The following is a 13,593-nucleotide window of genomic DNA, read 5'->3' on the forward strand; positions in this document are numbered from 1 at the left end:
TTTTTTGGGTTTTTGGGTTTTTTGGTTTTTTTTTGGGGGGGGGGGGGTGTTTAAAGCACTTTTTGATAGTGTTACCTCCTCTCATGCAGCACCTGTCAGGATAAAGTCAGAATGACACAGCACTTGACCAGCCACTAGGACTTTGACTGACCATTACATGCTCTTACCATCTCTGAAAGCCTATACATTTTCTTTCAGGCCAGGCAATATAAAAAAAATATCCAATCTGAAATCTATCACAGGACTCTGGCCAATATGCCAGGTAAATTTTTAGGCTCAGGCCTTACACCTCCATTCAATTACTTTAAAGTAATTGATCGGATCCCCGTACTAGACGGGTTCCCATTTCTGGCCAATCATTTATCACCAGTATAGTAAGATCTGCAAGACATCAGACCATCATGTTTGCATCATTCAAGTGAACTCGCAAGAATGGCGACATTAAGACCACTGGCATCAAGATACAGCAGGGTAAATATATATCATGCAACACATTATGCCCTGTTTACCATTCTCACAGTGTTTCTCTGTCTGTCTTACACTAGTCTGTCTGCCCAGCGGGACAAACAGTAGCTGTTGTTCCTGTGAAAATGGATATGCCTGGCCAAGTGCAGTGTGCGGTGGATTGATAACCTGCCATTCTGTCAGCCTAGCACCGGACCTGCCCTGTGGCTACACGAGGGAAATGCCTTTCTATGGGCCTTACTGCGAGCCTCAGACTGAAGGTAAGGAGAAACAGTGTTGGTGTTCGTCGTTGTACAGCTCACATACTGGTTACAAGACAGAATAGTGTGATTAAAGGTGTGGTAAAGAAGCACATCAGGACTGAGCTGCCTATAAACGTAGAAAGTCTGTAGAGATGGTCTAGAGCTCTTCTCTTTGTGATATGGGACCACCTCAACCCAGGTACTTGGAGATATTTAGCGCCATGTTGGATCGCCAGCTCCTGGAATCACTCACATGCCTCTTTAGGACTTTCAGCTTCTGCTAAGCAAAGAAAGTCTTGTCTCATCAGATTTGCAACAGAGGAACTTACAATATGACCAAAGTGTGCTCTGGTGCTCAAGAGAAGGAATAAAAAGCCCCAGCACTTACCTTTTGTTTGGTTCTATTTCATTACTCTTATGACAAGGTGCCTACGACTTTTTGGAAACCTGAATGATGACTGGGCACTTGGCCTTGGCAGAGCTGGGGTGAAGAACTCCCTGCTGTCTCTGCGATCCAAGACAAACTCCCACAAGGCTCTAACTGATTTGTGATGGAGCAGAATGCAGCGATACCCAGAGGCAATCCAAGAGCAGTTGGAAATCCAGTGCTGTCATCACTCCCCTTCTAATCCACTCTGCTTATAGGCAATGCTTTTATCACGGAGCAGCCCCATATCAGTACTGCTATATTATTTCCAGGACTAGAGCTAGTATATACCTTCCATGTGGAATTCGCACACCCCTGAGAAGCCCAAGGCCCTGTATACAGCACTCCTCCAAAGCATGATACGGATGTCTCTTTAAATCAGCTCAACTCAGAAAATTTCAGTATCTCTCTAAACACTTCTTTTTTTGCCCACGGACAGGTCTTCACCCAGAATATCACTCTCCCAAAGTCATCGAGGATTTTTCCATTCATTTCAGTGAAGCATAGATGGAGATTCTTTTCACTATGTGAAAGTTAAGCACCTGGTCAATGCTACTCATCTAAACTCCCTATAACTGGAACAATGTAGCAATTCAACCACTCTAGGCAAGCTGTCTATCACCTCCTGAATATGTCACCTTCTGAGGACATTACACCCTTACATCAACTGGAGAGGGAGTCTAAATATCTAGGAGATGCCAAGCATCTAAATTAGATATAGACAGTTAAGAGAATGCCAACTTTCCAATTGTATAGATGATTCTTGACAAGTTGTAAGATTCTGATTTAGGATGAGGATGACTTCACCACGGGCAAATTGCACCTGACTAATCTAGTGGTCTTATACAATGGAGAGAAGAGATACCTGTCCTCTACCAAACTTCTGTAAGGCCTTTGTCCCTTACAGTCCCCTACATCATTCTTGCTGCGAAATTGGAGAGATATGGGTTTGACAGATGGACAGTTAGATGAAGAAAGTACTGGTTGGTTGATCATTTCCAGAGAGTTATAGTCAATGGTTTAGTGTCAAAATGGAAGCCAGTAACAAGTAGTGTCCTCAAGGAACCATACTATTCAATATCTTCAGCAATGAATAGGCAGTAGGGTCGAGTGCACCCTGAGCAAGTTTGCAGATGACACAAACCTGAGTGATGCAGTTGATATACTAGAGGGAAGTGACGTCATCCACATGGATATTGAATGCTTGAGGAGAGGGCCTATAGGAACCTCATGATGTCCAACAAGGCCAAGTGCAAGGTCCTGCACCTGGGTCGGGTCAGTCCTCCGTATCAGTACAGGCTGGGGGATGAAGGGATTGAGAGCAGCCTATGGAGAAGGACTTGGAGGTACTGGTGGATGAAAACCTGGACGTGAGCCGATAATGCGCGCTTGTATATCAGAAAGCCAACCGTATCCTGGGCTGCATTGAAAGCAACATGGCCAGCAGGTTGAAGGAGGAGATTTTCTCTCTTTACTCCGCTCACCTGGAGTGCTGCGACCAGCTCTAGAATCCTCAGCACAGGAAAGATAAGGACCTGTTGCAGTGGGTCCACAGGAGGCCACAAAAGTGATCAGAGAAATAGAACATCTCTGCTTTGAGGACGGGCTAAGAGAGGGTTTTTTCATTCTGGAGAAGAAAAGGCTCCAGGGAGACCTTATTATGGCCTTTCAATCTTTAAAGGGAGCTTATAAAAAAGACAGAGAAAGGCTTTTTACCAGAGGTTGTGGCAACAGGACAAGAGGCAACATTTTTGAACTGAAAGAAGGTGGATTTATATTGGACATAAGGAAGACAGTTTTTATGACGAGAGTGGTGAGACACTGGAAGGTTGCCTAGGGAAGGTGTAGATGCCCCACCATTACAAGTGTCAAGGTCAGGTTGGAAGTCCCTGCCTGTGTCAGGAAGGTTAGACTAGATGACCTTTAAAGGTCTCTTCCAACCCAAAGCATTATATAATTCTAAGATTCTACCACTAATTTAGAAGAAAAAGCTAAGAAATCACTTCGAAAGCATTGCATTGTATTATTTTTACATTTATTTTCATGTTTTTCCTCACAGACTCATGTGGTATGGGAGAGCCCATTGTAATGAATATGTCAGTCAAACTCGACACAGACTTTCAGGATGATCTCAGGGATGCTTCTTCTAAATCATATGAAAAATACAAAGCTGACCTGGAAAAAGCGGTAATGACTTTTGTTTTCCATCTCTGGAGGCAGAAAGTCCTCTAACAAGTATGATATTTACCCAGAGTCTTCTGGGGAAGAGGGTGCACTGTCACTGTCACTGTCCCTGTGGGCAGCTGTGAAGTATGCAGTAGTGGTAGCTACAAGTGGACCAATACTCCCTTTAATTTTAATATGCTGGCTGTCAGGGAAGTATTTTGCATCAAAAGAATGAAAAAAAAAATCACATTATTGGTCCGAGCTTAAATCCAATTGAGAGCACATAGAATGAAACCATCAGCACAAATTTATCCCAGTGACAGTGGGGAGAGCACAGGCCTGTTCTATCAGATAAACTACATGCCCTTACTCACATCGATGTTAAATGAAGAGTTTCCTATTTTAAGCACGTAAGAGTAACATACAGAGGATTTACACGATGTACTATGTCTTTGTTTGCAGTTTAATGCTAGCTACAGATGTTTACCAGGCTTTGTATCAGCAACAGTCACTGGTTTCAAGTAAGTAAACAATTTCATTTTTCCTGAAAGTCACAAACCTTTCTGTCCAGTCTCAAGGACACATCAGTCAGCAAAGACTGCATTTGCTCTGGCTAGAGCCCACACCCAGTGTATGCATACTGAATATCCATATAATAGCTGCAGAGGAAAACCCAACTAATAACATAAGATAGGATTGCAGGTAAAATGCATTACCGTGCAAAAGTCCAAGGAACATAATCATTCTCCATCTGGATAAAAGCCTTTCATGGGAAAGACTGAATTCCACCCAAAAGGGGAAAAGGATGTGCATAAATCTAACATCACGTTCCAGGTCATCAGGAAGGTGAATTGGTGCATTGACTCTGGATATAACATTGGATCTGGATAAAAGAGGCATTACTTAAGTCTACTCTGCAGCTGTATTTTAGATTTTCTGAGGAAAGTTTGCTATAAATAGGCAGCAGACAAAGGAGACGTTACATAAAGGTGTTTTACTTTGGGAGGAGCTGTAGCACAACCGTCTTGTGTACCAGAGCAAGTCTTGAGTCACAAGAGGGACCTTCACAGGTAAGCCCTGTGAAGCCTTCCTGGCCATGCAAGATAGGTCACTACAACATGGAAAACCACTAATATGCATGAATATTTAATTCTGGTGCTTCTCGCATTCTTGTATCTGTTTAGTCCTGGAAGCGTTTTTGTGAACTACGAAGTCAAAGCAGGAGCAGCAAGCTTTGATCAGATAGCAAATTCCAACAAATACGTGCCACAATATCTAGATGAACCATACCAGCTAAACCAAGCTACCTTCACAGCAGAAATAACTAGTAAGTTTAAAGCTCTCTCAGCATTTTTTTCAACCTTTACTTTAGTATTTCTAGCCTGAACCATGTAGCGGCCTTATACTGTTGATTATTTGGTACTAGACCTTCAAAAAACATTTCTTTGATGGTTTCATTTCATCCTGCGTCACCAAAGCTTAGGACTTACATGAGATGACCATGCACACAGTACTTCCCATGGGAATGCAAATCCTTCCAGTTTCTCCGCTGAACCCCAATGCCGACTCTTCATAGCAAGAAAATTGAACACCCTTCAGTTCACCCCCAGAACTGAGACAGCTCTTATCATATTGGGCTGCCAGCGCTTCCCACTTCTTCAAACAAAACAAAAATCCTCATGCACGTTACATGAGAACAGGTTCCCTCTGGCTTCCTGGGCACACTTTACATGCTGCTCTTGGACAGTGTGTTACAAATCAGCTGCCTGATCAAGCGCCTCAGAGGTGCTGTACTCTCACTACACTGAGCGCTGGACTGTCTGTCTCAGAGGATTACTTTAACGAGGTTGCTTGTCCTCACAGTTTATCTACTTAGAAAGTAGTGGTGGTGAGAACATTTCTGTCTCTCTGCATGAAACCTTCTGGAATCTTTGGCTGACCAAGGATAGTAGAAGGATCTGTTGTGGGAAAATTGCGTAGCTTATATCAGAGGTAGTGCCCGGCAAGTGATGCTGCATGCACGTTAGTTGTGAAGCACTTAGGATTCCCAGCAGATGAAATCACCATATAGTCGAGGGCTGAAATGACAACAATGCAGAATGTTGCTCTTTATCTTTCCAGATCGGACGAACTTCACTGTGAGTCCTGTAGACATTTTTGAAGGGGATACAGTGAGCCTGATTTGTGACATCAACTCCACATCTCAGAGTGTGACCTGGTATCACTTCAACAACACCATCTCAAACAGCTCCCGGTATTCATTGGAGAAAGCATTTTTTACAGGAACTTCAAGGTCGATTCTTAATATTATCAACGTGACGAGGGATGATTCTGGTATGATTTCCTTTCATAAAACAGCTGATGTAATACTCTAGAGTGGCTAGTTCTATAAACAAGCGAAGAGGAGTGCAGTGACTGTTATCTTCTTAGAGTCAATGTGAAAAATACTCTGTCCCCCAGAATTTTCCAGTGCTTGCTTTTTCTTTAATGAACGACGTACTGACTGGCATTGCCAGTAAGATGTGAACCGACTGAGGTGACTATATAGACTTGAGCATTCTCAGTGCCAGGCTTCACTGCCATACTGCAGGAGACAGTGGTTACTACATGGCTGTGAGGTCTTTCCACTCCTTTGGTGTGGTAACTTGAGGCTGTGGTCAAATTTGTCCTTTGTGGCCCTTACACCCTTTTCGAACTTAACTAATCAGAACTTGGATTTACTGTTTTTAATGTGTTCATGTTTAGGGCTTTTTGCAAATCAGAAACAGGTAAATTGGCGACATCTTGCTGGGAAGAGATATCAGGGGAATTATCGTTTATTGTCAGAGCTTCAACTCAAGTTCCCACTCAGTTCTTCTCCTTTGACCATGGCTTTTATACTCAACTTACTTCAAAACAGGGAGCTTGTGACCAGGTATTAGGTACACCTGGTACCAAAGGAGGTAGGAGTCACACATCCAAACTTCTTTGGGCTACGGATGCTCTGAATCTTGGTGTCTCCACTCCTATGTAAGTGCCCTATTCACTTGGCTATCCTAATAAGGAAGGAGAACCCATACGCCTAAAGCATGAATGAAGTTTGGACTTCTGTTTGCTGATTTCAAAAGTAAGCATGGCTGCACCCAGAAGACAAGTGCCTGAGAAAGTGGCTGACAATATTCCTCTCTCTTCGGCAAAACTTGCCGAGCAGTGTATGTGCCTACACTCAGAGTGCCAGCTCTTGTGGACTCCACACTGGGCACATGTCCCTCATCCATTCTGTGAAGGTACCTTTTGCCCAATCAGTCTACAATCTGACCAAGACATACTGCTGCCACGTGGACTATGGGCAACATACAGATCCCAAAACTACCAACTCAGCCAGATTTTAAGTATTTCAGTCCCAGAGCACTGGTGTCTTCTCATGTACCCATCAACACTGAGGCTGCCTAATCTGGTTACATTTGGCACCAGGAGTCTGCAGAAAGCATGCTGCAGATGACCTGAGGGGACATTTTGATTAGCAAGCAGCAGAGCCACTGCAAAGCAGGGGGATGCGAGAGCTAGGTGTGGCTCCTAATGAAGAGGAAAAACCAACAAAACATGTTCTCAGCGCTAAGATACTGCCTATGCTTTACAGGTCCCTACAGGTGCACTTTCACAACCAGCAGTCAGATTTTGACACTGAAATACAAGGCCACGAAAACAATAACAGTGTCTCCGCTATACGTCACTCCAAACTTTAACTACACTGATGTTCTGTGCAATAGCCCTGAAATGCAGACCAACAGTACCCTGCTGACCTGTTGTATTGACAGACACTTACCATTATTTCGTGCTGACTGGAAAGTAAATGGAGCAATCAATATTACAGGTAAGATTGCCAAAAGATTGACCTTCACCTGCTAGGTTAGTTAATTCCTCAAAGATCTCCTCCTAACTGGCTACCCCAAAGGCCAGGTCCTAGGATGAACACAGGGTGTGCTCCAAAGGAGTGTCTGGTGATTGATGGACTGCGTGGTACAGACTCCATTTGTGTTGTGCAGGTGCCAGTGGGATTCCAGGCATCTCTATGCACTGTGCAGACATTAATACTTAAAACTGTGCCATCCTGGATGGAAACAGCTGCCTGGACCAGCATCATACTGACCAGCATCATTTCCCCAAAAGTTTATTTCTGCATTGTCTAGTTTTGAGAGCAAACATGAGTGCATTGGTCTCTACTACTATCTCCAGCATCACCCTTGGGGTATGAAAAGCTTCTGCTAAGACTTGGCAACCAAGAGAGGCAGGTGTTATACTTAGAAACAGCTGCAGCACAGCTAAATACTGAGTGCACCCTTTCCCTCTCCACCTGTAGTTGTGACACATCTCATGCCAGTTGAGTCAGTGGCATCCCACAAGGCTTTACTTATAGTCTGACTATAAAGAGTTAAGAAAGCACCAAATAAATGTGTTACAATGAGTTACAAAATAACATCAATAGAAACACTCATAAACGTCAATGAACCATGGTTACAAACAGCCCGTTGCCCTTTTCGTATTTAATGACTATCGATTATCAATTTCTTTGGAACCATTTGTTACAAATGAAATTTAGCAGAACTCAGGACAGCAAAATGAAAGAAAACCTTCAAAGCTCATGTGCACAGTCATTTCCACAGAGGACAGGTGCTGGTGCTCAGCAGTGCTCGCAGAGAGAGGGGTGATGCTGGCCTACCGTAATAAGCTGATTTGCCCTTGGTTCCCAGCGTCTTTCTCCAGGAGCTCTGCTCTCCTGCCAGACGCACTTTCAGCTGCAGCGTGGGACAGGTTAACCTGGTTTACCGGGGGTTTTCCGCTTACAGCTAAACCAGCACTCTTCAGATTTAAAGTTGAATGACTGTTAATATATCCAAATGTTTGTTTCATGATAACAGGACATTAAAATCTGTCCTGTTTACTCCTGTTTTACTTACTCATTCTAAATATTGTAGATAACGAGGTTAGGCTGAACCAAAATACCCTTCATTTTGGCTTATCCTGGGGAATCCAAGCAACGATGTTGTTGCTCTCAGACTGGTTTTGGCAGTAGCTGGCCAGCACTGTGCTGAGACCTGTCAGCAGGCCTTTGGAAAACCACTGTGAGTGTTGCCAGAGTAAAATATGTGAATAAACGTCAGCAATGATGAGTTTTAGGTGTCATGCTGTCAAAGGTGACATACAAACCCACAAGGTTTTCCTTAGCTAGATTGTTTGCTTGTGATTTCCAGATCTCAGGTATTTTTTTACTTCCATAGCCCTTCAAGGAATGTTTGCTTCTCTCTAGGTGTCTCCAGTTTCAGTGGAAACTGCACCAAATACAAGCTCAATGTCGATGAATCGCTATGCCCACCTGAGAAGTCAGGTGCAGTGACTACATATACCTGTGAGCTGCAGACTGGACACGGTGCCAGGAGCAGTGAGGACATCAGAGTGACGTACCTCCGGACAGGTAAGAGTCAGGTAGCATGTAGGATATAGTAGGGCGCCTCTGTAGCACTTGTCGTTTGCAAACAAATGATTGTAGCAAGTGATTGTCAATAATATAATATTTATCTTGTGTTGTCTCAGCCCATGTAACAATACCTTCAAGAGTAAACTCAACAATTTCCGAGGGAAATGAATTCAATATAACGTGTGAAAGTGATGTGAACAATTATGACGATATCAGCTGGAAAATCCAGTCTGGAAATACCACAAAAACAGTAGACTGTGGTACATGCATCAAAAACAGCAAGTTTCCAGCAATGTCCGTGCTCTCAGTGAAGACTGCCACACAGGATTGGAACGGTGAGTGGACCTGGGTTGGATTCTCTACAAAGGAAGTGAAATCTTCATGCCAGATCGTTTACAGCATCCCTAGTCCTACAAATCACTGTGAAGCCTGGCCACAGTGAATTGTAAAAAAGATATAAAATCACAACTCTGCTGGAGGACAGCAAGGCATGATGCTGCCCAAAACACTGTACTTGTTCAGTATTAGGGCTCCTGACCCTGAAAAAGCTGAGGAGCACTTCTGTTGTCTGAGACATGGCTTTTGTGTCAATTCTTGCAGGCACCTACATCTGCACATTCTCCCAGAAGCACCTTCAGAGCTCTGCCAGTGTGACAATCATTGTTATTCCCTTGCCTCTAAAGCAGAACATCCTGATAGACCCCATTGAAGCACCTATACGTTGCGGAGTGCAACAGGCCCTTGAGTGCTGCATAAGTGCTGACACCACGGAAAACTACACAGTTGCATTCGTGGTTCAACAAAATGAATTTCAAGTTGGTAAGAAACAATAAACTTGAAGAATCACTACTTGCACTGTGTGTCACAACCTGGTTTTTGGTTTTTTGGTTTTTTTTGTTTTCAGTTAGGTCCGTTTAGCCAATTCATACTTACCGCTATTATGACAACCGACAAGTACTTCTGAGAGTGTTAAAAAAAGGGCGATGGACTTCTTTTAGGATGGTTGCTATGCCAGGGAAGCATGGCTGAGGTTGATAGAAAAGCAACTGAAGCAAATTCAGTGTTTGCTTTGCCTTGCCAGGCAGTGAGAAGTGAGCATACTCGTATTTTTTAGATTAAAAACTGCTGAACTCCATTTATTTGCTTTTATCTTCCACTTTGACAGTTTTTTGATCTGAGTGGGGACCCTGGCAGTGCAAGGTGAATGGTTGGACTCCATGATCTTAAAAGTCTCTACCAACCAAAAGATTCTGTGTGATTCTCTGAGTATTAAGGAAATGTTACTTAAGAAGCTGATCTACTAGTTCATGAAAAATGTGTAATGACACATTAAGAATGTAACTCAAAGAACTAGTCTCTATTCTTTAAGGGTACAGGTAACACATCTTTGACAGCACAAAAGCTTAAGCTTCCATGTCTTCAAATTTAGGGCAGTTCTGCAGCTTCCCTGGCAAGGTTTATGTACTAGAATTTTTCAAGTGGGTTACAAAATGATTAATTTGAAGAAAAGCAAAGAGAAGACTCTAAACTAACAGAGAAAATACAAAGGAGTGAAAACATAGGCTGAAGGGTAGAGCAAGTGGAGACTGAGAGGTCCTTCAGTTGCTAAGAAAAATGGCAAGATCTTGTGGAAAGAGATTGCAGTCAGGTACCCTCTGGCACAGGCACACTGAAAAGCAATGGGAGTGTGGTACAGATCCTGACTTCAAAAGAACCGTGTAAGGAGAGTAGAAAGATATTGTAGCCTAAATGAAACACCTGTGGCAGAAGCGGAAGCAGGAAGAGTATTCTCCAAAACAGTTTCTAAAGCAAATTCTGGTTCCTGCACAGTAGAAGAGGCTTTGGGCAGGATTTGCTCATACAACAGCAATTGAGAAGGTACTGATCTCGCAGCAGCTGCCAGAAGATTTACTAGATGGAGAGTAAGAGACAGAGATCAGCATACAGAAAGGAAGGTTTTCCACAACGGAAGTTTTTTTTCTCTAGGACCCACAGAAAAGCAAGTTTTGCAGAAGCTTTTTGCTGTCTACTGGCTGATTGACCTCAAATCTGCATTAATCTTTCTTAATCCTTCCATACAGGGCAAAAGAAAAGTGGAAGTTTATTTTGCTACATGTACAATTACACAGAAAGAGAATGTAAAAATAAAGAGCTCACAGTATATTGCAAGTTTACTAACAGCATCAGACAGGAAGTCAGCAGTGAAAATATAAGCCTGCACCTGATACCTGGTAAGAAAAGAGTTCCTATTTAAACCTGTTAAATAAGAAATCCCTGTATCTTTGTTAAATCAGATGCTGTAAATTTATCACTGGTGACATCTAACAGGAGCATTTTTTTAGCCAAGAATTTTTGTCTCCTTTTTTGATGGGAAATTCTGAAATAGACAGGAAAATATTCATTTTGCAGTAATTTTAAAAAATGAATAGACAAGATGCTTTTTCTTCACTGTATTTGTCAGTGGCCCCAGTATGTTCCCGAGCAGTTCAGTCATCTTCTCTTTCTGCTTCCTTCTGGGCCAGCCTGCACTGCCAAGCTTTGTATCCTGTGTTGAAACATGGTCGTGCAGCTACCGTTCCCAGCTTGCACCAACAATTTAGCAAGGGTGAAAGATTGTGGTGCCTCAGGAAGAAGTCATCTAGTTCAGGAGGTCAGCCTGTGGAAGAGCATATCCACTTTCACTACAAGAATGGCAACCTCCAAGAGGTGTTGCATAAATCTGGTCAGACCATGTCCAGTCAGCTCTGCAGGAAGTACTGGGGAATCAGAATTCAGCATTGCTAAGTCCAGTTTTGATATTTAGTTCTGACCAGAGTTTGGGTATTTTAATTTCTTATTCTAAGTTGGAAAGAAAGAAATGTTGGACGTGCCCATAATGCAGAAATTTTCTGGTTTTCCACAGTAGTGGTGCCTGCTGTTGAATCGCTGTATCTGGCTAGATTTCATTCTCTTAGGCAATAAATACGCAGACACTTTATTTGCTTTAATCAACATATACTTTCTGATATGACTAACCCAATAAAAGCCAATTCGTAAGGCTCGCTGCACATAGAAAGCTGTTGAGACCTTCCTATCAAGGTCATAATGAATTTCCTATTAGTGCTACAGCAGCTGCGAGTCCCTTAGCAGAATAAACTCTGTGAAAGTGACTGTTCACATAGTGGTCAATATAATCCTACTCCACCCCTATCTAACCCTGTAACCTAACAGACAAATCCCAAAACTTTGGGTATTGGTTTGTGATTTGATTCACTACTCAAAACCAAAGGGTTTATTTAACTTCCTTTTTAATTTCATGATTCCAAAAACTTGGGAGTGCAAGACATATATACCCTGAAAGGTCATAGTCAATGAAGAAAGCAAGCTGAAATCCTAATTTAAAGATCTCTGAACTTCAGGAGATCAGAGGTTTAATGGGAGCAAATTATTCAACTCCCTCCTTCTTAGTTTTCTACCTCTATGTTTTTTTCTCGATACAGATGGGAAAATTTCCTGCTCAGACGGCATTGGCATTGGAATGGAAGGGGACACATTAATAAAGCCATGTCGTCTGTCAGATAATTCGGATGGTTTTACCCGAGGCACTAAAACCTACAAGTGCTCCAACAAATTATGGCATTTTGTAAAGGATGACTGCTTGTCTGTAACAGTAAACAACCTGCTGACTAGTGCTGAGGTAACGTTTATGAGTTTTATAGATGCTGGAGGTGGGGGGGCAGGGAAGCGGGGGTAGGAGACAGCAAAATTTTTTTTTAGGTGTTTTTTTGCTTAACATCGTCTAAAATACATGAAGCATTAAAAACCGAAATATTTAATTAAAACTGTATTTTAAAAGACATAAAGAGAGTTTGGCTATATCTACACAAATCAATAAAAGAGGCTAGTCCCCTTTCCAGGCCCAGAGAGCATGTGGTACTACGTGGCTAATATCCTCACACATGAACCCTCTCTCCTCCAGACAAGGTGACCTTATTCATAGCGTCCAGTGGGAGCAGTCGCCGGTCTGGAGCATTCCCTGAACCACTGTCTGGCATTGCCGCAGTGAACACTGGCTAGCACAAGCCCGGCGCATGTTGCAGAGTACACTAACAACGATGCAGCAGGGACAGCTCTGGGCTACTGCCCAGCCTCAGCCCCAAGCCCTGTTTACGATGCCCCATCAGCCACTACACTTCACAGATAGGTGCTGGGCCTCAGTTTTCAGCCTATCATAGTGCTCTTCACTACTACAAATCATGCAGAGTCACCCCTCTCTCAGTGAGGTTAGATGAGAACAATCACCTTTCTTTCATCAAACACTTACTACATGTCAACGGTTTGGTCAAGGCACAACCAAGGTCCAATGACGATAATATCCTCCCCTATCCCACCAGATGTAGGGGAAGGGAGAAAAGAATTAGTGAGACCTCTAAATGTTTTGGGAAACTGAAACAAGGTTTAATAACACCACAAACAGGGATATATTAAATACACAAGAGAACCAGTGAGATATTGAGGTTTAACCCGAAAGCAAACACGGACCACAGCAGCGATCCCAGATGGCGGCAGCCACATGGTTCTGCCGCGTGAGCAGAACACAGAGACCCGCGCAGTTATGAATTACCCGGCAGTGGGAGATAGAGTGGAACTGGCACAAAGTCCTACCAGTCTCTGTTGCGGATGGAGGCAAAGCCAAAGCAAACAGCTCTCGGGCGCGGGGGCAGTCGGGGCTCAGCTCGGCACTTTCAGCGAGGCAACGATGCAGCGTGCCGAGGCAGCATGGCGACGGGGCTCAGCGGCAGCAGCTCTGGGGGTCTCCGGCGCAGCGCGTGTGGGCAGCTGGCTCCCGGATGAGCGGA

At 43.4% G+C, this 13,593-nt stretch overlaps 1 protein-coding gene across 1 annotated transcript in view; it reads left to right on the forward strand.

The window, feature by feature from the left end:
* Window positions 1-12,462, forward strand: part of LOC104490096 (probable G-protein coupled receptor 116) — a gene marked incomplete at both ends in the record, with an annotated part of 17,002 nt that extends 4,540 nt beyond the window's left edge. Inside the window, 11 exons of the mRNA XM_010132340.1 lie at window positions 546-725; window positions 3,194-3,321; window positions 3,763-3,821; window positions 4,485-4,627; window positions 5,422-5,634; window positions 6,920-7,153; window positions 8,588-8,752; window positions 8,872-9,090; window positions 9,356-9,574; window positions 10,837-10,986; window positions 12,235-12,462. Of these exons, the coding sequence (XP_010130642.1) occupies window positions 546-725; window positions 3,194-3,321; window positions 3,763-3,821; window positions 4,485-4,627; window positions 5,422-5,634; window positions 6,920-7,153; window positions 8,588-8,752; window positions 8,872-9,090; window positions 9,356-9,574; window positions 10,837-10,986; window positions 12,235-12,462 (1,938 nt within the window). The remainder of the gene's footprint in view (window positions 1-545; window positions 726-3,193; window positions 3,322-3,762; window positions 3,822-4,484; window positions 4,628-5,421; window positions 5,635-6,919; window positions 7,154-8,587; window positions 8,753-8,871; window positions 9,091-9,355; window positions 9,575-10,836; window positions 10,987-12,234) is intronic.
* Window positions 12,463-13,593: the final 1,131 nt, after the last annotated feature.

The sequence above is a fragment of the Buceros rhinoceros genome, unplaced genomic scaffold (genome assembly GCF_000710305.1).
Source record: "Buceros rhinoceros silvestris isolate BGI_N320 unplaced genomic scaffold, ASM71030v1 scaffold2733, whole genome shotgun sequence".
In the NCBI taxonomy this organism is placed as follows: domain Eukaryota; kingdom Metazoa; phylum Chordata; class Aves; order Bucerotiformes; family Bucerotidae; genus Buceros; species Buceros rhinoceros.